Raw genomic sequence first — 22,030 nt, forward strand, 5'->3', positions numbered from 1 at the left:
AAAAGAAAAAAACACTTTCAATTTCTCAACACTTTCCCCCTGAGGGTTCTCAGTTTGTATATGAAGAAAAAAAAAAAAAGACCTAATAATTTAATTAGTGCTCATGGCATGAGTTATCAAATTTAGTGACATTTTGGGGCTTTTGTAGGAACCCTGTAATAATCAAAGGGGAAGCAGGCAGCGGGGAGTTTGCAATTTCCTAACTTAAACTCGGTGTCATCTGCATTCCTCTGCAGCGTATGCCAGCAAAACCCTCCGGGGCCTGCCTGTGAGGCCATGCTGCTTCAATTAACCCTCGGAACATCTAGGGATAAACACAGCGAGCATGTGTTGTATCGATGTTATCGCATTTAATCCATAATGTGTTTATGCTGCTGTAAAGTGTGCATGATCTGTGAATGATCCACGAAGCGAAAACGGATTCTGATCGCAGCGATTCGACAGATAAATGAGAAATGAAACAACAGAATATTTTACAGTCACACATCCAGAGCAGTTCTTTATGGGGTAATACCTGAAAAGGCTGAAGAAACTTAATAATACATTAGAAGGAACCATGATTGTGAAATTCTGAGCCAATACTGATGTTAAAAAGTTGAAAAAAAAAAGAAGTCAGACAGCCGATGAAGATGTGGATGTTTTTATTTTAATGGTGCTTTACTGACACTGCTGACATTTATCCAGAAGGAAATAATCCCCAAGCACATGCTGCTTCAATCCTGTGTATCCTGAAAATGCCAGAATGGGAGTAAATGCTTAATGCAGCTAAATGTAACTAAGAAGGATGATGCAACTGTGCCGCAGTCGGCCACTAAAACAAACATTAGTTACATAGTCACTATACTTGTTTTTTAAGTCACACGTATATAGTTCAAATTGTCTCCCAGAATAGCTGCTGAACAATCAACCTGCTGAAAAGACCATCATCTGATTCAAATATTTGCAATAACTTTAATACCATTTGGGGCCTTGGTGATAGAGAAAGAATGCCGCTTTAAGCAGTTCCACCGTGCAAAGGCCACATTCCAAAAGTATTATATTTAATAAGTCACCCCTGCTGCTTGCTTCTTTTTAAGATAAATAAATAACATCCAGCAGGAAAATGCATCAGTCTGATTCAGTCTACGAGCGTAAACCACTGTTTTCCTCATCGGTGGTGTAAATTTCCCATCAAACCGATTACAGTTTACACCAGTGTTGCAACTTTTAAGACACCGCGGACCTCTTGCTCGGCATCACGGCACCGCGGCCTTGGCGCTCTGCTTCTTCTTTGCCAGCTCGGCCTGAATCTGATGGGGGAACTGGTCCAAGTGTTTGTTCACACACTGCGTGCAGAACCTCCTGGTGTAGAAGAGGCTGCAGTCCTAACAAAATAATAAAAAACACACACACACACACATACAAACAAGCTCATCATTTGGCCCCGTAGGTTTACATAACCTTTAGACTGTATTTTCACTATGCACGTGAGACTGAATTATTGATTTCAAGAGCTTTCCAGCCATGAAGCTCACTCAGCATCTAAGCCACATGATTACAGAGTCATCTGAGGAAAACATCAAAACCACAGACATGCCTCTGCAAGTGGAAAATGATGACACAAGGACAGAGTTTAAAATCCAAATCTGACCTTCGACCCATAGCTGATGGCAGCTCTGATTCAGTCTTACTGATTTTTAGCAGCTCCAATCTAATCTTAAGGAGTACTAGTTGAGGCAATATAGTAATATTAAACGATTACAAATGATTCTGACCATAGCAATTCAATGTTGAGACAGCTTACCGATCCAACACACACACACGTGCCACAAAGGCTGCAAATGGACCCCAACACTAGAAACTTGTCCCTGTCCGGGCTGAAGGGGTCCTTGGTGACAAAACACTCCTCAAGCAACCTGATGAGCAACAAACAACAACACACACGCTTACTTCTGACCCAGCTTTCATTTATGTGGCTCAGACAGACATGATTCAAGGCACAAGCTGCTTCAAGTGCAGTGTAAGCGCAGCTGGGGGCTTCACTTTACTTCCGTGTCTCACATAACATGCAGCTAACATTAGCTTCAGCCTCGCTAACACCAGAGCGCTAAAATACACGTTTCCCTTGCTTCGTTTTCACTTACACAATCGCTCTGGTGTTAGGCGGTTTCTGTCCGTAGTAAGTAAAAGGGCTGGTTAAACCGCACAACTGGCACGTAAATGTTTTTTGAGGGTTTTCACTCGCAGTCTTTTCCTCCATCGCTCACAGCGGAAAGTTAGTTCCTGTTTTTCGTTTCCAGTCTGGCGGTGTTGTTTGGTGAAGCTTTACCGCCACCTGCTGGACCGGGGCGGTAAAACAACACAATGTGTCTGCAGAGAAGTTATTAAGTAATAATTATTTAGTTACAACCACGGTAACGGTGTCATTTTGTATTTTTTTAAAAAAATGATACAGAGAGCTTGAACACTGCACAGTGAAGCGAATGAATTAAAATATATTTGAGGATTTGTTGACTGAATTTGACAGTAATTAACCCTGAGCTACAGACACCCACCTCGGGTGTGATTAATAATGTAAATGGATTACTGGGACAACAAACCTGTCATTAAAAATATTTATTCCACCTGTGCTTTTCCTACAGTTACAAGTCAAAGTGTAGGCAGTAGGTAAAACCTTTTCATTTTCATGTATTTATTTATAGTTAATTCATATGAAGCATGGAAGCTTGTTGCACAAAGTCAAAATTTCAACTTTCCGACTGAAACTTCTGAGTAAGTTGAAATTTTGAGATGATAACTTAGTGATGTGGCAGAAAGAAGCTTCCATCATGACGGGTCTGGTGTATGTTCTGAACATTTTAGCATCTAAATAATTCCCCGCATCACAAAGAGAGTGCTGTTAAATATATTAGTTTATTTCATGCTACAACATGTTTAGACATGTACATATATAAAACATAAACTGTTTCATTATGACTTAAAACTATTTTTTTTTTCAATGCTGCACACAGGGTTCAGAGTCTAAGTACAGAAAATAAGAGGATCGACTTCTCGCTTTGAGGCCTGCTTTTACTGTCCGGCAGATACACACGTTCCTCACACTGAGGCTACCACATTCTTGTTATATTTACAAAATACAACATAAGCTAGATCATTGTGTTTGTGGTGGAAATACTCAATACTGGCTGTTAGCACTTTTTCCTTTATATATTTTTCTTCATTTAATGGCAGGATTTGTACAAAACATGTACTCTGTAACACTGAAAATCTGAATATATATTTTAAAAGGGGGAGGGGGGGTAAAAGCGAGCAATCATACTTTGTTGGCTTTTAACAGCAGGACAGAGGATCAATAAAAATGACGCATGAAATAAGAGGTTGTTGCCTGCAGGAGAACTGAGGCTAATTATCTGTTATGTGTTGGAAGCAGGAACTGTGTCCAAAACAGGAGAAGCCTGAGCTCAGGCAGCAAATAACAATGGCACTTGTGCGGGTTCTCTTTAACCTCTAATCTCGACATAGTCAAAGTAGACACGCCACCAATACGCAACAACACAACATAAACCACATCCAGAAGCACCCGAACTGTGATGTTCACGGGTAGAATTAGCATTCAGCCTCAGTGCAAGCAGTGCTTCAGCACTCACGCCCAAGTATTTCTGATATGTATACACAATTTTTCATAATATGCAAATTTGCACAGCCTACTTTCCATTTACTTCCATTTAATGCACTTGGCTCCATTACATTGTGGTGCTACTGCTCAAAATGAGTGCATTTACAATATTTCTGCCCATCTATGGTTCAAAGAGGTTGTTTTCCACTGTGCGTCCTCTTAATGAAGTGGAAACAGTCACACCCCCCCAAAAATATCCACGTTTTGCTCCGGTTTGTGCAGCAGCCACAGAAGCTGCACCCTGTGCTCCTTACAGTACATTCATAGGCATTTCTCAGGTAATATATTTCAGTACATGTCCCTGTATATTTCTTGCAGGAGCGGGTGCAGGGAAGTGTCCTCGGTCTTCTTGATTTCCTGCACCAACTGAGCATGCTCTGTGACTAGCTCCCGGAGGTCAGCCAGTTTCTGCAGGAGCCTGGGGAAAAGGAAGGTGTCATCTGGGTGGTTGGCCAGAAGGTGGAGCCGCAGCGCCTGAACAATGCTTTCCTGCAACTGCTCTACTAGAGGTACGTCTACCAGGCCTGGACGGTCTTGGGGGGACAAGATAATGAAGAAGAAGAATTCAATTTTGTCTTTCTTTTTTTAAAACGATTATTCTACCATCTATTACCCCTCCACACTATGCCAGTTACCTCCACAGCAGATAATAGCAGCCACAAAAAGAGACAGGTCGCTGTCGTCCAGCTCCAAAGAGTTGAAGCGCGTGGCAAACTGAAACTTGGGCTCCATCATGTCGCTAAATGGTCGGCGGAGGCTCTTGAGGAACTCACGGGTGATGAAGCCTCCGCCACGGGCCACCAGGAGGCCGTCTTTATTCATGCAGGAGGCCAGGAGGGTGAAGAGAGCTTCGTAAACGCCGTACTTCAAGAGCGTCACCTAAAGGTAGGTAACAAGGCCACAGCATGTCAAACACTCATGGCTTTCTTCTCCACTTCATACAGCAGAAGGCAACCTGAAACCCACCTGATCATTCAAATCTAGATTCTGGAAACCCGGCACAGCCTTGGCAAACTCCGTTAGTTCCGTGACTGTCTCCACCGAGGTACTCTGGCAGCAGCGGAAGAGCCTGGCTTCGGCCTCCCTCTGCCGAAGCTCCCCGCACATCGCAGTCGGACTCACCCGTCCGAGGCCGCTCTCAGAGTCCGGACAGTCAGCGTTTATCATATGGACCGCTAAGGTTCTCTCTGCTAGCTGGAACGTCTCCATGTCGTGAATGATGAAAGGCTGCTGGGAAACACAGAATCTGTAGGTGAGGCACAGGACAAAGATATAGAACAGGGAATATTCTCAGACTTTAGCCTATAAACTTAATTTACCGGCTTGCTAGTTTTTCCAGTGAGTATGAGCCGTGCTTTTGCCTTGTTCATGTTGAAGTTCTTCATGTAGGCTTCATGGATCTGCCTGACCAGAAATTTGTGGTCAGGCTTCAAGGGGCTTTCCTCTTCTTTCTCAACCATCTTGCTTTCCTCCTTGAGCTTCAGCTTTTCTGCCTGGGGCATACGACCAAACCGGATGGCTGGTGCATAAAAACACTGGTCATTAGCAACTGTCACAGGACTCCCCACCACCCCCACTGCACAATAAACATACATATGGAGACATAAGGCTAATGCTCCCGCAGCAAATATGCACATGTTCACACTAAAAACAACAATCACGCACAGATCTGGTACATCCTGTTCTATTTCTATTCTTCTGAGGCATGCCATCTTCCTCTCATGTTTCTGGCGCTGCTAGTGGGAGGTCATCATAACAAACTCGGTGACCCTTCAGCAGCCACTGCAGACGACAAGCCAGATGTCACTGCGAAGCATGTCGAACTGGAGCTAAATTACAGAAGAACAACAACCAGCTGATGATTTAAAGAGCGCATGTTGATTGAGGATGTTCAGACTTTTATGGACAGTAACTGCACGGGCCAGCTGCCCGCAAGTTCTTTCGCTGCGATGTTTCGACGGCGCTTTGATCAGATTGATTTGTTACATACAGACAACTTTAGTCCCACATGTGGAGAAAAGATGTGTGATATCAGTTTTACCTATTTGCAGATGTCAGGCAGGCAGACACAAAACTAATACAGCTGTGATCATTGTGTTGATACACACTTTTACCCTATCAGTTTATGGTAGCTAATGCTTGCAAACTTAGCCAGACATTTGAGTTTATCACTGACTGTATGAGCTTGTGGTTCCATTATACCTTTTACTGTTTGCTTTTATTCTGTAACTGTGACTACACTGGCTGCTACTTTAACAGGGTAATTTCCATTACCATTGTGGGACATGCCCACAGAGAGGCACTTGTGGAATCTGCAGTACTGGCACTTGTTTCGGTTCTTCTTTTGGATTTTGCAGTTACGTTCACACTTATCATACTCCAACTTCAGCCTGATGGTCCTCCTAAAGAAACCCTGATTTTAAACAGAAAGACGTTATCAGGTTAGCCTTCTCAGTGGGCATCAGTCACAAATGCTGCATAAGCAAAAAAAAAAAAAAATGCACAAATCTGGCATATATTAGTATTTTCTAACCACAATTTGTTTGGACTCTGCAAATGCATTTTGAACTGCCTCACCCCATGCATGCATATCTCAGAAAACACATCATTCACTACCTTGGTGGCTGCAGCCCAGGTCTTTTTTTTTTTTTTTTTTTTTGCAGCACTGCCACAAACTAAGGAAACCCTCCAGAAACATTTGAGCCACAAAAGTCACAACATTTTCTGACCTTTTTGTTTTAACAGGCACAACTTGACTGCTGTCTCCAGAGATCACAGTTAGTTAAATGTATTCTGTTCTACTGAGTAACAGGGGTGTGAAAATACAGTACTGTCCAAAACCCTTGAGCCACCCCTCATTTCTTTATATTTTGCTTCCAAGGAGCCAGAATTTCTTGTGTTTCTTTAAGTGGTCTCGAACAATCTTTCTCCAGGCTTTCTGAAGGTGAGTGTTCTACAGTCATGTGTAAAACACGGTGGAGGCTCTGTCATGGTTTGGTGCTGCATTTCAGCCAGTAGTGTTCAGGATTTTGTCAAAGTTAATGAAATGTACTGTCAGATTTCAATCCACCATGCAATACCATCTGGAAAGTGTCTGATTGAAACAATAAACTGTTGCACCTATTTCTCATTTTCCTGCCAAGAAATTGGGAGTGACTCACAACTTTTGCACAGTATTGTACATTGGTTGTAAATGCAGGGTTGCACCTGACAACACAGTGGTAAGAACAAATTTTGCTGACGCTCATGTGTCTGACAAATCAAACAGTAAATTTGTTTGGCCACTTTGTGTTTGTGTGTGCAAAGGGCATTTTATGCATGTTAGTGAATTAGGCCCAGTGCCTTTGCATTAGCACCCTCCTCTTAATCAAACAGCTTTCATATATTATGCACATTTGCATAAAATGTGTATATTTTAAGCTACGGCGGGACCTTTTTTTGAAGAAGAAGAAGATCCCTGATTGGAAGAGACACTACAGCCTTCAAGCATACAATGAGGAAGAGGAAGAGTACACTATGTCAATGAAGGCTTGTCACATATGTGCCAAGGCACATGATCTTCTAATATACACTCACATAACCATCAACTTAAATCACTGAGATTTCCAGCACAATACATCATCTTACACCAAATCTCAGATGAATTTATATTGAATAGCAGTTACAATATATTGTTATTCGCGGTAATTATATCATATGTCACTTCAGTTTTAACCAAACAAATTTGTTTTGTGGGTGTGAAATCAGCTAATAGAGAGCTGTGAAAGCCAAGATAGACTGCTTAACAAAAATTAAAGGAACACTTTTAATCAGAGTGCATCATTAAGTCAGTTAAACTTCTGGGATATTGATCTGGTCAGTTCAGCAGCAGAGGGGGTTATTCATCAGTTTCAGCTGCTTTGGTGTTAATGAAATTAATAACTAGTGCACTAGAGGGGCAACAATGAGACAACCTCCAAAACAGGAATGGTTTTACAGGTGGAGGACACCTGTTTTTTTTTTTTACTAGTTTTGCATTTGGCTAGGATCAGTGTCACTACTGGTAGCATGAGGTGATACCTGGACCCTACAGAGGTTGCACAGGTAGTCCAACTCCTCCAGGATGGCACATCAATACGTGCCATTACTAGTAGGTTTGCTCTGACTTCCAGCACAGTCTCAAGAGCATGGAGGAGATTCCAGGAGACAGGTCCTTAACCCATCAGCAGGACCAGTATCTGCTCTTTTGTGCAAGGAGGAACAAGATGAGCACTGCCAGAGCTACAAAATGACAGACTTGAAAGGATCTGGAGAAGCCGTGGAGAATCTTATGCTGCCTGTAACATTGTTCAGCATGACTGGTTTGGTGGTGGGTCAGTGATGGTCTGGGGCGGCATATCCATGGAGGGACACACAGACTTCTGCAGGCTAGGCAACAGCAACCTAACTGCCATTAGGTATTAGGATGAAAACCTTGGACCTATTGTCAGACCCTACACTGGTGCAGTGGGTCCTGGGTTCCTCCTGGTTGCACCTCAGACTGTCCAGGAGCTCAGTGCAATGAACTTTCAGCAAAATGGACTAGCCTGCTGCATCATTTTTGCACTTTAATTTTTGTGTCTTTGATTTCAGTCCTCTGTAGGTTGATCATTTTCACTTCCATCAAACGATGTGGTTTTCGTTCATTCCTAGCACATTACCCAGTCCATATGAGTATAAATATCCAGCATGATTTTTTCCCACTGAGATCTGATGTTTTCAAAGTGTTCCTTTCATTTTTTTTTTTTTTGAGCAGTGTTAATTATTCAGTGCCACATTGCAGTCATCAGTAATGCATTACATAACATTACAGAGCTGCATGAGGGAGGAAAAACAGATGTGAGTGTTTATGCCATTCATGTCCCTGCATGTTTGTGTATGGGAAAATACACAACCAGCAGCCAGGACTGCACTGTGCTATCTTAGCCAGGAGGCGTGCAGCAAGGCTGACAACATAAACAAAGAGGTGGATTGTGCAAAGCCTCCTTAAGCAAATGTCAATTTTGTTATTTAGATTTTGTGATTTATCATTTTCTATAGCTAAAGGTTGTCTGACTATTAATAGCTCCACTGGTCTAAGCGCTTCAGACCCATTATCACCACAGACTTAAACCCTGGCAGGACAACATGAAAGCACATTCACAGTCCCACTGCTGAGCACTCCTCTCTTTGAAGCGAGGTGCTGAAAATAATTCGCACAGCCCGTCCAGCATGGTAACCGTGAGCTGCGACTGCTACGTATCACCAGCGAGATTACTGCACGACGGAGGGATGGATGGTCAGAGAGTTTAGAGGCAGTGTCATCAGAGCACACCCCTCACGCGCACAGCGTCCAACGGTTCAAGGTCATCACGTCTCTGCTTTGGAACAGCTGCGGTGTGACACAGTGGATTGTGTCGCGCCAACACTGGCAGGCACCCTGACAGCAAGATTGTGGTGATGAATGAGATGCGTGTTGTAAAACAGAGCCCCGCAGGCAGCGACAGAGTTTTAGAGCTATAGATTTTGCAGCAGATGTACTTTTCGGTATTTCAGCCAGCGCAGTGATCAAACGCTACTGTTTTTCAGTGCAGACTACTGTGAAACTTTTGCACTTGTAAAGTTTTTATTAGTTTTGAGGCCAAATCACAACAGACTGGACACTTTACAAAACTTTTACTGAGAAATTTACAAAATTATAGAAATTTACAAAATTATGACGTGTTGCCCCCCCCCCACCTGTGTACATCTCCCCTGTTGAAAATTGAAAAGTATAACTGCTCATGCCACAGCAGTGGCAAATGGAGTCTAACTTCAAATACGACACCACCCTGGACTTCTTTATTGCAATGCGATCGGTGGGAATGTCATGGAAAGTCACGCTGCCTCACACGAACCTTTTCCTAGCGAAAGAGCTTTATTACAGAGAAGGGGCCAGAAGTTTAAAACATCACGCAAAAAAAATAGCAAACACAACCTTAGATTAGCAGGAACAACCTGCAGTTAACTGTGAGAGTATGACAAACAATGCAGGGATCACTAATTACTCAGCCCAGCGGTCTCACTTACCTAATGTTCTCACTGTCAGGTGTTTTATTATAAACTTTTGATCCCTAAATTGTCAAGAATCCCCAAAAACATAGATATATTAAAAATGAAGGCAGAAAAACAACATTTCTCTAATCATTAAATCCACAAAGGGAATATTTAACAAAGTACAGCAGTCCTCTGCAGCCAGTAGACCTCCTGTGTGTTTGTGTGTGTCCGTGTATTAATGTCATTCATTTGGGCTCTGTGCCAACAAGGGCAGAGGTGACAAGCAGAGCAATCATGTCCTCTACCTCACATGACCCAGCTGCGTGTCTCAGAAACTTTCCACTGCTCTCCAGGTCAGGCGCCTCTGCATTGCCAGGCTTTGTATGAGTTTTGGTGTTGCATGTGTTCAGACATGTGCAGGATCTTTTTCAAATTTTTTTAAAACGTGCTATCATAAGAGAATCGTGAATCGAACTGTGCTTTTTGTATGTTTTGTCTTTGCGCTGCACAGTACACCTGCATGATGCAATGTACCCTAAGTGCCTACACAAACCCTGTTCTAGTCCCTCATTGCTTACCTTGCAGCCCTCACATGCATGCACCCCGTAGTGGAAGCCAGAAGCTTTGTCAGAGCACACCCGGCACTCAAGGCTGAGGGTGCTGGCACTCTCGTCTTGGCCTGCCACTGCTCCACACACTCCTGATGATGGACTGGAGGCTGGGGTCAAGGTGTCTACAGCATACAGTACAGCAGAAAAGATCCAAAAGAGAGTTAATGCACTGGCTGACCTCTTGAAGAAGAGCACCACGAACAAGGTTAAAGGTTTTAAAATTTGGCACAACTAAGGACAGTGTCCTGATCCTTTCCACCGAGTTTCAAGCACTTTAGTGCCACCAGTGGGTTGAATTTAGAGTAGCATTTATATAAGTAAACATAAGTTGTCACAATTAAGATAGCATTGGGTAAACCAAATTCAGAGCTTCTAATAATGTAATTTTAAGCCATATTTTAAGCCATATTAGGCTGTTTCCCCAAACTAGCAAGGTAAACCAGAGCCCCACAGAAGGTGTCAGATAGACCTTTAATTTTCTGAAGCCAATCCAAACTGGTGGTCAAGCAACCCTTCATACTCACCCAGTGTGATGGAGCTGTTGGACCCTGAACCAGTGCTCTGGTACTCTGGGAAATCAAACCCCAGTGTGTCATCTCCTATGGACTGGGAGATGTCATGAAGATCCTCCATCAGGTCTCCACAGAGTGGACTGCTCAGGAGGGAATCACCCAGAGGGGATGGAGGGCTGTAGTGATCCCCTGCCATGGTGGAGATCAGGGACTCAAACCCTCACTCACCAGACTGCAAAGAATGAAGATTATTTTGAACTGTCAATTGTGTGCAAAGCTATTCTGGTAGAGTCCAAGAATATAAATATGGAGCTAGAAATTAGTACAGCAGGTCCCCTTTAAGTGCAGGATTGATGTACTGGTAACCTGTTATTCAACAAGTTTCATGTATCATGTCTGATTTACAGCTGGGGGATCTTTGACTCTGTAGCCTCTAACAAAGGCAAATACACCAAAGTGACAAATTCAGGAACCAGTTTCAGCAACTGGGGATCAGCCCGCCAGTACCACCGCCTTTGACTACTGCTGCTTGATCCACATTGCAGCAGACCCCCACAGCCCCTCCAGCAGATGGTGGGTCCACCAGAGGGCTGACCCATATGGCCATCCAACGAGCCCCTCTGTCAGGCCTGGCTCCAGGGTGGGCCCTAGTAACCCCAGTCTGGGTAAGTTAACTCGGTCCATAATATTATTTTTCATCACAACTTCTGAATCACACTTGGTCTGACCCCTCATGCAGGACGAATTTGCCTTGGGAGAACCTAGTGGGACAAATTGTCCCTGACAACACACCTCCTGGGATAACTAGGACACACAAACCCATCCACCACAACAAAGTCACAATTTGTCTCTTGGCTGGCTTAGAAATGTCTAGATGTGCTTCCAGAAGAGTTAGAGGAGGTGGACTCAGACAGGAAGGTCTGGGCCTCTCTGCTAAGACTGCTCCATGACCTGGAGCTGGATAAGTGGTCAGGATCACATAGTGTGTTTTCACCTGAAGATTACTAAAGGGCCTTTTTTTTTTTGCACTTTTGGCCACAGCGGCTTTTTGTGACAGTGGAGAGAGACAGGAAATGGGGGAAAGATACAGGGGAAGACACGCGGGCAAATTGGCGACGGGGCCGGGACACGAACCTGCGCCGCCCACACCACAGTGCGGCATATGTATGTGGTCGCTGGCTTCACCACTAAGCCACCCAGACGCCCAGTATTTCTCATCTTATACCACCAGCAGTGAATGAATCCCAAGGTTTACCCACTGGGCACCCTCTTTGGGACTCAAACGTTTACCACATTCTCATAAAACATCACAAAAATGTAAATCTTGGAACACATACGTTTGCATGTGTCTACAAAGAAGGTGCTGAGCAAGCAGCCCATATTAAACCAAATGGATTGTACACTTTCTAGCAGACACGTGAGACGGCCGACTGAAAAATGCAGGGGAAGCACTTTCTTTGTAGACACTCCATTGGGGTACTAAGGCCATAAGAAAAAGCCTCTTAAGCTCACAATATGAGGACTATATTTGATAAGTGAGGCATGCCTTGCGAGTCAACAGTGGCACATTATCTCAAATGACTTATTTTTACATGTTTAATCCCGATCTGTCGAGCCAAAGTACTCAGACATACAGTTGAATACAAATCCTTTCACTCTGATTTATTAACCAGCGCAGAGTACATAGTGTCCATTATATATGGTGTTTATACTGTATGAATGGCTTTTAGGTTGATGGCACAAAAGTTCATCTCTTGAGGATTAAAGTCAAGACTGAAGTAAACTGTTGACCTGTCTGTTCCTCTGCACTTCTGCTTTTAAGAGTGGATCTTACAGAGTGGTGTGTGGGTGAGTGTTTGCAGGAGCTCCCAGCTGCTCCCAGCGGGGTAAAGGACATCTGTTTGAACCATCACGCAACAAAACAGCACCGCGGCCAATACTCATGTTCTGTAAGGCTCTCTCCAACTTCCAGTAATTCATAGCAGCAGATGTTACTGTAGACTGTCTTGATAAGGAGATTAGAACCATCTAAAGCATTTTTTTGGCTGTGAGACCTAATAAGGAGGTGATCGCAAATGCGCAATTGTCAGATGAATGCAGAAAAACACAAGTGTGCCCTTCAGACAGACTTTTCCCCGGTAAAGCTTTTTTAGGCTTAAAGTATGCGCAATGAACCAGTGGTTGAAAGTGCCAAGCAGGTCAAATCCTGTCTGGGGTAGAAAACGTACCCTCTGTGAACTCTCGAGCCCCAGCAGTGAGGATGGTATTGATCAAAGCATGCTCATTTTTGTTTATCTACTCTTTTTTGTGTTGCAGCATGTAGGGAACAGGTTGTGACAGAACTCCAACACCATGCAAGTAAATAAGTAAGTGCACGTAAACAGATGTGTGCTGGAACATGTAGTGGCCTGTGAACCCCACCATACAGAATCATAAAAGATGCGCCCGAAGGATCTCTAACAAAATACAGTGAACTTGTCGGACCACAGTCATCGAGACACTTGCTGGCCAACTGGTTTGATAAGTTGCTTTGACGCACAGCATGCGCCCTGTGACAAATGGATGCTCCCAGGTGTTAGAAGAGATCAAAGGGGTAGGTTGGGTAACTGTTGTATATTCTGCAACACAAGACACAGCAGATAAACCTCAGATCACTGAGTTCAAGTCCACCTACTGTGCTCATTTCCACATCCAGATTTTTATTCTGGGAGTCTAGTAGAGCCCAAGAGTAAATGTATGATTCACAGTTCGAAATAATCCTACACTAGGCCTTCATGCAACCCCTCAGTTCACCCGGTGACTAGATTAGGTTCTCTTCCTTTAACCTCCCTCCACTTCCTTCTGATTGGTTACCCCTCACAAACAGAGTCTGAGAAGACCACATTGGAGATATCTACTTGCGCTGACAGCAGAGAGAGCCAAGAATAGAAAAAAAAAGTTTGAAACTGCACTTTTATGCCACCTCCGTATCCGCCTCTGTAACAGTATATATGAGATCAAATAAGAAAAAGGTGTACAAGGTGCCCTTTAATGAGCTTATAAATTTAACAGATTAACAGAAAAAGGTGGAAACTTTACAGTTGTGGGTTCTAAAATGTGAGTTTCCTGGTTTTCTTGGACTTACATTGTTCATTAAATATCAAATATAAATCTGGTGCATTGGTCTCTCTATTATTAGCAGGTGAATTAGGTGGATGCCACAGTATTTTGATGGGCCAGTTGCCTGTAACTTTAGTCTCATTCATACAATAAAGTCCTGTGGATCTCTGTGTAAAAAAACTTGAGAAACAGGTTGACAGCAAAGTCTTGACTGAGTTAACTGACTTTATTTCCCTTCAAGTCCAGCCCATGCTTCCCCTTTGCCTCAGAGGACATTGTGTTTTAACTCCCAGAGGAACTTTGATCCCAGACATTAGGGCTCTATCTTTAGGTTAAAGGAGAAGAGGAAATGGGAGCTGCAGCGAGAGAAGTCAGCTGGACTCAAGAAAGCACGTTAGAGGATACAAAGGAGCTAAAATCAAAACACAAAGCATCACATATCAAGTCACCTGGAAAACTGCACATCCCATCTTAGACTTTGATAGTAAAGTAGTAAATAGTACCATCTCACATTCATTAGTGCCCTGATGCTGAATCTGGATCAGAGTAAATTAAAAAACAAAACACACATTTTGATTGAAAAACGCATGCATGTGTATTATCAAAGTATCTCTTTGTACTGCTGCACAGAAGCATATCTGCAAGGGGAAGCACGCCTTCCAGCGTGGGTCTGCGGTTCACAAACATGAAGACGTGACTAGTCAGGAAGTTTATCTGGGCCTCACTCGCAACATACAATTAAGCAGCCCACTAAAGACAAGTGTTTTTTTGTTTTTGTTTTTTAACGAAAAAATAGAAACAAAAGTTTCGCTTTCTGTGCGAGTGAGTAACAAAGTTTGGATCAACAGGCAAACACAATGCAATTACATAACATTATGGTTTAGAAATAAATGTCGGTAAATACCTCAGCTCGGAGTCTGCTATCCTGAGCATTTCAAGCCCACGCTGCCGGAATGGACGTCTGCGTTTTATCAGAGGAGGAGCTGCAGCCGCTTTGGTCCCGGGACGCTCCGACGTGCACAGATGGACCTGCTGATCGGATCTGCTGAGAACTCGAGGCGCTCGCCTCCCTCCCTGCTGTCAAAAACTTCTTGATCCTCCGCAGGAACTAACGTAGAGAAGGACAGCGACATGGCGTACACACCTCCTGACACACCTATGGTTTGAACCAATCGGAACGCGATTTTTTTAAATCAGGCAGGACACAATCCTCAGTATGGGACGGGCCGGTCTGGAGGCGCGTCGTCTCCCTATCTGCGATATCAGTGCAGCGCGAGTAGATCTCTTTTTGTCTGGGCCTGAAAAATTTATGTAATCTGATCGCCTCTTATACCACTTCCTGTAATTAAACGTCAGCAGCGTCATACTATCGAGTAATAATTACGCAAATGTCATCAAAATCTGTTGTTCCAATGACATGCCCACTGATAGGTAGCCTGATAATTTCACTGTGTGGTTGCTTTTTAAATAGCCCGAGTATCTGTGCTTAAACGTAGTTGAATGGACAATTTTATGCCACTATTATGATCTATTTTACTGCAGTTAACAGTAGTTACTTCATACATCATTTATGTGTGTGTGTGTGTGTGTGAGAAAGAGAGATTTTGCAGTGTGCTCCATTGCTGTAGTCTAGTCAGTAGTTATAGTTGCAGGCTAATTACTGCATCAGTAATAACAAGAGCATTAACCCAGGGGTGTAAAACATATGGCTCGGGGGCCAGAATCCCAGAATTCCACTGGATGGCTTTGGAAAATGTTAAGGGCAGCATAGATTTGGGACTTTGAACTGTATTTTCATACATTTCACAGCTTTTCCTACGGGTAAAGACCTCTTCCATGGCCATCCATTCTCCACCACCGTAACTAATAGATAATTAAATGACAGTGGACAAAAACAAGGAACTTTTCTATCTACAATAGAAATTCCTTTTTTTTTCTCTCTCTTTTTTTTTTTTAAAGCAAGCAAAGACTGTTTTATTATTACAGGACAGTCTGGGCAATGAGCCATTTTTTCTGTAATTTTACACATTACTTACAATTTAGTCCCAGAGAGTCATGCTGACAGATTTCTTCCTTCTACTATACCAGCAATTCTTTATTATGTAGAAAAACAGACATACTGCTGAAATTGTACTTTTTTTTTTTCCTTTCTTCTTTTGTGATGCTATCTGAGGGATTCGATGCATTTTTAAACATTACACTGACAGAACGGGGAGTTTCACTGGTCCGGCCCACTTAATGTCAAAGTGGGCTGTATGTTTGACATATCTGCCTTAATATTACTAATACTGTAACAGCATAACACTGCTATAGGAGTCCTACGCCTAAATTACAAGCACTTTTATTTTTGATATATTTGCTATTTTTACTAGTCATCCAGTATTTTGTAATATGCAGTACCACTGCTTTAAAACAGCACCTGAATGCTTCATTCACTGCTGCATATATCTGAATTAAAAATACTATATTGTAAACATTAAATACAAGCAATCCAACTGAATCAACTTTTGCTTATTCAAATATTTGATAAATATTTGTGTAAAACTTGCTGTACTGTAATATTTGTTCCAGCTATTTCACGTGATAATTAGAAGATACTTGCTGTGTGTCCAAGTATTGATGGGAAATGACAAATCAGTCGGTCTCTTGGCATTACGCTGCTTTCAGTTAGGCAATAAGAAAGTGAAGGTCATTTCAGTGTCAGCCTGAGCTAGCCGATGCAGTCAGAAAACAACTGTCTGAAAGAGTGTCTGAATGGCATCCTTCATCATGGACATCTTTCAGGTTTTTGCCTTTTATTTACACCTTAAAAACATCCCCATCTTTTTTAAAACACATTTAATCACACGAGTAAGGTACGAGTGTGTGCACGCTTTTAAAACGCCTCCTCCCACAAATGATTTAGTGCTAATGGCACTTCAAACTGTGGCTGCCAGCTGGTGTTTCTTATTGGATGGTGTACACTTGGAAGATTTTTGATATTAAGCTGTGACCCTGTGGAACACATACTCAACCTATGGCAAAATTAAATTTATTTCAACCGTAAGCATGCTGTTGTGTCAGCACTACTGTGAGGTTACTTTAGTTGGCAGAAAGCAGCCCTTCTTTCTGACTGCCTGCACCTCCTACATGTAGGTCAACAGGACAACCTCATTATGTGCCAAGTCTTTAGAAATTTATAGCCTGTCTTAAAGTACATCTAACAAATTAGTGCAGATCATGATCATCCCAAGTACACCGCATGTAATATCTGGCGCCATCTACTGTGAAATGATGCATGACAATAGGGTATTTTGGCTGTCATGTTTTCCTGTGGACCTGCACAGTAAGTGTGGATGATACAACCCCCTCATCATGGCTCAGCGTGTTCTCCCACAAACAAATGGCGGGGTGATAATTTATGATTTTCTTTGCTTTTACCTCAGCACCTGGTCTTCTGTTCCATCTGCAATGGAAACATGAGCTCATGTTTTCTGAATTCAAAATGGTTTTAAGCGGCGAGCTGCAGATCAGCTTTGGTAAATTCAGAGATGTCACTTGAAAACGGAAAGCAAAAGCTTCACTCCTACGTGTGGTTTCATAAAACAGCATGACTCTTGGCTGTTTCCTCTACCTTCAATTGTTTTCTGGAGTTAAACTTTCCTTTAATCTCACGCGGTATTAACATCTTATTTGGAAGAAGTCCCGAGCAACTGATTAAGTTTTAAAATACAAAAGAGAAATGATGCATGCTTCTTGGAAGACTTTTCTAGACAGATAAAGATACAGGTTCCTGAGAAGCAGCGGCTTTTGGGATTACAATTTCAGGACATAATGAGCTCCTTAAAAGGATTAGAGAATAAGGCAGCATTTCAAAGAAAATATCCCATCCAGAGAGACCCTACTGTTGCACAGCAGTACAGTTATTATCAACACAAAGATCAGACTGCAGTCATTGTTTACTCAGCAATTATTTCTTGTCTAGTCTTTATTTAATTACTGAGGGAAAGTACAAACAGTATTAAAACAAGAATGCTAATAAAATTAAATAAATACTTCTTTCATGCCATCTTCCCAGTGCGAGTTACAAATGTGTAAAGTGATTGTTGCATCGTGTGAGTCAGCTCCACTCACCCATACAGTGAAACCTTTGAGATCGAATGCCAGTCTTTTGTCGGCCTTAGTAAATGAGACTGTCATCTTCCCTGCCTCTGAAAAATGGGACAAAGATGCGTGTGCTCCTGTGATGTATTGCTGCCCTCCAGGGAAGGCAGTAGGTTGTATAGTTAGCTCCTGATGGGGTAAAATCACAACCCTGAAACCACACAACCTACTACCTCACCCTGTACGAACACCATAAATCACCCAGATGGGTAAGGAGAGGATCTGTGCATAAGTTGCATCACTGCATAAATGAAACTGAAAGCACTTTGTTACTTACAGACGCAATGAGGTTTGCGATGATAATGCGAGTTAAAATGTTACACACTGTACAAAAAAGGAACAGGCAGAAATCAGTTAATGTCAATGTGATGTTTTTGAAAAAGTGACTATTTCATATTAACAAAATTTACTCTAAGCTGAGAGAACAAGCGTCACAGATTTCCAGAACTTACCTGACTGGATTAACTATAATATAATCAAGGAAACCAACAGGAAGCATCAATAAGAAAAGAATTTCCCAAACAATCTGCATATTATCTCATGTTAAACAGACAAATGAGTCCAATCATTAAAAAATAAATAAATAAAAAACAGAATTTGCAGTGAAGTCATGCTTCTCATCCTTCTGTGGGTATGACGATGAAGATGATGCTATTACAGCCGCTTCAGGAAAGACAGTAAGTTGTATAGTCATCTGACAGCTTGGGAATGACCCTAAAACTATACAACCTACTACCTCACCCCAAAGGACAGTTTATCTCCCGCACACGTCTCCAGTCGCACACATTCGACCTGAAGGAACAGAAACTCAACGGCAAACAACCTTTGTGAAATCAGGACGAGAATGGAAAAAAAAAAAAAAATACAGATAAGCTGCAGAGTGTGCAGTTAAGTGTGTAAAATTCAACCGCAGTTCCATGTGATAAAACAATAGCTGCACACTATTCTGACGACTGAAAAGTGAACACACAAATGTGCGGATCAAAACCATAGCATGCAATTAAAAAGTAAGAAAAAGCAAGTGGACTTTCATAAAGCTGATTTCATCATTGTTCCAAAGGTCGAAGCTGAACTTCTATGTGCTTATACTTAGACTTAGTGTATTGTACTGTACAGTGTAGGCAGCTATAGTCACTTTAAACACACATGAAACTCAAAAAGTTACATAGTTTCATGTAAAAATAGTAACATAATTGCATGTTTTTAAATTCAAATCAAGACAGTACTGTAGTCCTTGGAAAACATCACAATGAAGCATCAGTTAAAAGCTATTTTAAACTTGATTAATTTAAAGATAAAACACTGAATTAAAAAAAAAAAGGGGGACCCAAATTCAACAGTGCTTGTTTTTGATATGTTTTTTAAACCAATTTTTATTTGTATGTTTCATTCAATCCATTTTCTTAACCACTTATCAAACTTAAGAATCGCAGGGGAGCTGAAGCCTGCACTAAAAGGGGGTCCATCCTGAATCAGAGCAGAGTACCCAGAAAGAACCCACACAAACACATGGAGGACATGCAAACTCCACTCAGAAAAGTCCCAGCTCATATCACGAGGCTCCTTATTATTCTATACATTTAAAAGAGAGACAATCTGATGCATGAAAGGTGTGGCAATAAAAAACAATTTAAAAACATAGTCAAAATACTTCCTCTGTGTGTCATTTGAGCTTGGCAGGTCATCTTCCCCGAGCAGGTCTGTGCGGTCTGTCAGCTCGTCTCCTCTCAGGTTTCCTCGTCTCGATGCTGACAAATGAGAGGAGAGAGTGAGCTGCGGTTCTCTGTTCAAAGGTCAGACTTTCACTTCTTGTCTGACATGAAAGCATCAGAAAAACAACAGAGCGCCTATATCTTCATGCTCACACATGTCATACACGATGGATATGGAAAGCAATACGTGGGCCTATTTCAGTGCCGGTGTGCAAACACACGAGTGCAGGTGCTTGCATGTCTGCATGAGAATGCATGGAGAGAGTGAGAGGATCTTCTTGGTCTCTCTGTGTTGCTACCTGGCAGCTTATGAGATGAACAAACACTAACATTCCGCTAAAAGTGACTCCAACCCTCTGAAGCTGTGTGCTGCACTTCGGTACAAATGAGCAGATTTGTAATGCCGGAGTGTGTGCTGGCCTGAAAGGTCGAGCAGACAGGTTGCGGTTGTTTCAGGGAGTTTCCTGAGTGAGACAGGAGAGGCTGTGGCTCTGCTGTGGTTTCTCCCTTTGAGTTGGGGAGCGACGGGGGGAGGCGTGAGGGCGCGATGTGGGGGTCAGACTTATAAAAGTGAGTCACTGCCTTAACTCCTCACACGCACGCACCAGTTTGCGGCTGTTTTATTGCAGGCCGTTTATCCCATAAATGCCACACAAATCTCTATATGAGCTACTTACTGTCCAAGCCTGTGAGGTATAAGGCAGGCCTGACTGCGTGCAGCTCGCTCCTTCACTTACACTGCTAATGCGTGTATGCAGGGGATCAGGTTTACACAGAAGACCTTTTACTTAAAGGGTCATTTCAGGTACATTATGACAGATGCATTTTCCAGTTTACTTCTGCTGCGTGAATGTTTTTGAAACGTCTCTCTCTGAGATTTCCAACTCAAGTGCAATACAAAAAAAGTTAAATTTCATTTCATTTTCAGGAAAAAAGCCATCATAAAAATTCATAAACATTTTTTTTAAAACTCAGAAATAAAGTCCCCATTTTAATTCTAAATACGGAGGAAAAAAAAGTCCCAGACAGCTCTTCATTCCGTTACGAAAAGGATGATTTCTTTGGGGGGAATACATGTAACTGCTTTTATTAAGTGATTAAATAACATAAACAAACAGAATTTATTTCATCTCTATTGTAACTGGGTGGAGTCAGAAATCTCAAAGCCCGAACAAGTTAACCCTAAAAACATGAAGCCAGTGAAATGTCCTCATTTCTCTTGTAATTTTGGGTCAACTAATCTTTTAACGGTGTCCAAAAGCACTATATTAACACTTGTAATTTGCTAATGCTGGCAAATAAAAGCTCTCATTAAAACATTTTTGAAAAAGCAACTTTTTACAGCTTGTAAAAAAAAGAAAAATTACTTAAGAGAGGAACTCAGTGTAGACATGAACTTGCACACAACTTTCCAAAAATACATCCAACATTTTGCATGCACGTTGCCATAAACTGTTAAAGTGTCAAGAATGAGCTTCACAATTATTTGAGATTAACCAATTGGCTTTTTTGAAGTGAGCGGAGCTGGTGTGTCTGGAGGGTTACAATAATCAGCAAATATAAATCAAATTTAATTCCTTTTTTTCACGGCTTGCTGTTTTTTTCATTTGTCATTTTGATTTAATGGCGCACACAGCCACGCCGCTGGGAAGCCTGGGACTAACATAAGATAAAAAAATTCACGATCCCGAACCAAACCCGTGGATGAGTTTGTGTGGAAGAGTGCAGATTCTGCCATCTTTAATGTCAGAAAAATCCAGTACGAGGTGTCCTGCCGCTCCTCATGCAGTTGACCAAAACCACCAACAGGTGTCATGTCTCCCTAAGTATGCTGGGACCGAGCGCGCAGACCCGAAGGCTTCTGTGACAATGAGGCCTTTGTGTGATTCCGGGGTGCCAGCCGGTGTGCCCTCGTGTACTGTTTCTCTCTAATCTTCATTTGACCTTTAGGCTGACGGCTCTTCTGTCCCCTTTTTCCTGACTAATTTCCTTTGAGGAGATTATCTTTGAGCCGCAGCACAGACTTACCGATTCAGATAACACGACAGACAATGCTCTGGTGCGAGTTTTTACTAAACGCGTCACATGATGCTACAGTCGCGGGTATGTGCTGGTGATGGTTGTGTGTTCGATAAACTAACACTGTGATAAACTGGTCACTGTGCTGTGTTCCTGCAGACAGCTTAAAGGGAGAAACCAAATGACGAATATTCCCACTCAGAAAGCAGTCACAAATGATTTTTGACTGTCTTAGCGTGTACACAT

The 22,030-nt window shown here is 42.3% G+C and overlaps 2 protein-coding genes and 1 long non-coding RNA gene across 8 annotated transcripts in view; all 3 read right to left on the bottom strand.

Moving 5' to 3' along the window:
* Positions 1–624: 624 nt before the first annotated feature.
* Positions 625–2,278, bottom strand: cdpf1 (cysteine rich DPF motif domain containing 1). 2 transcript variants are annotated; one of them, XM_030720411.1, is made up of 3 exons: positions 2,124–2,278; positions 1,784–1,895; positions 625–1,356 (listed from the first exon to the last, which is right to left on the bottom strand). In XM_030720411.1, the coding sequence occupies exons 1-3, from the start codon at positions 2,237–2,239 to the stop codon at positions 1,207–1,209; spliced, it is 378 nt and encodes a 125-aa protein (XP_030576271.1). In that variant the 5' UTR covers positions 2,240–2,278; the 3' UTR covers positions 625–1,206. The 2 variants fall into 2 exon arrangements, with proteins under 2 accessions (XP_030576271.1, XP_030576272.1); XM_030720412.1 differs by having other exon boundaries at positions 625–1,364.
* A 595-nt stretch (positions 2,279–2,873) lies between these two features.
* pparaa (peroxisome proliferator-activated receptor alpha a) lies at positions 2,874–15,857 on the bottom strand. 3 transcript variants are annotated; one of them, XM_030719685.1, is made up of 8 exons: positions 14,815–15,857; positions 10,824–11,043; positions 10,267–10,421; positions 5,930–6,068; positions 4,975–5,174; positions 4,622–4,885; positions 4,291–4,534; positions 3,944–4,188 (listed from the first exon to the last, which is right to left on the bottom strand). In XM_030719685.1, exons 2-8 carry the CDS (start codon positions 11,005–11,007, stop codon positions 3,944–3,946), a joined length of 1,431 nt encoding a protein of 476 aa, XP_030575545.1. In that variant the 5' UTR covers positions 11,008–11,043; positions 14,815–15,857. The 3 variants fall into 3 exon arrangements, with proteins under 3 accessions (XP_030575544.1, XP_030575545.1, XP_030575546.1); XM_030719684.1 differs by lacking the exon at positions 14,815–15,857 and having other exon boundaries at positions 2,874–4,188; positions 10,824–11,007; XM_030719686.1 differs by lacking the exon at positions 14,815–15,857 and having other exon boundaries at positions 4,622–4,882; positions 10,824–11,028.
* A 3,539-nt stretch (positions 15,858–19,396) lies between these two features.
* The window catches only part of LOC115773166 (uncharacterized), a 30,858-nt gene continuing 28,224 nt past the window's right edge, over positions 19,397–22,030 (bottom strand). For all 3 annotated transcript variants that reach the window (XR_004019089.1, XR_004019088.1, XR_004019087.1), the window contains one exon: positions 19,397–19,801. This is a non-coding gene — a long non-coding RNA (uncharacterized LOC115773166). The remainder of the gene's footprint in view (positions 19,802–22,030) is intronic.

Source organism: Archocentrus centrarchus, chromosome 23 (genome assembly GCF_007364275.1).
Source record: "Archocentrus centrarchus isolate MPI-CPG fArcCen1 chromosome 23, fArcCen1, whole genome shotgun sequence".
Taxonomy (NCBI): domain Eukaryota; kingdom Metazoa; phylum Chordata; class Actinopteri; order Cichliformes; family Cichlidae; genus Archocentrus; species Archocentrus centrarchus.

Coding starts and splice junctions, on each gene's coding strand:
- cdpf1 (XM_030720411.1), bottom strand. CDS start 2,239: ATGGAGGAAAAGACTGCGAGTGAAAACCCTCAAAAAACATTTACGTGC. Junction 1,896..2,123: donor CCTAACACCAGAGCGATTGT/GTAAGTGAAAAC, acceptor GTTGCTCATCAG/GTTGCTTGAGGAGTGTTTTG. Junction 1,357..1,783: donor CGTGTGTGTGTGTTGGATCG/GTAAGCTGTCTC, acceptor TTAGGACTGCAG/CCTCTTCTACACCAGGAGGT.
- pparaa (XM_030719684.1), bottom strand. CDS start 11,007: ATGGCAGGGGATCACTACAGCCCTCCATCCCCTCTGGGTGATTCCCTC. Junction 10,422..10,823: donor CAACAGCTCCATCACACTGG/GTGAGTATGAAG, acceptor TGTATGCTGTAG/ACACCTTGACCCCAGCCTCC. Junction 4,886..4,974: donor CTGGAAAAACTAGCAAGCCG/GTAAATTAAGTT, acceptor TGTGTTTCCCAG/CAGCCTTTCATCATTCACGA.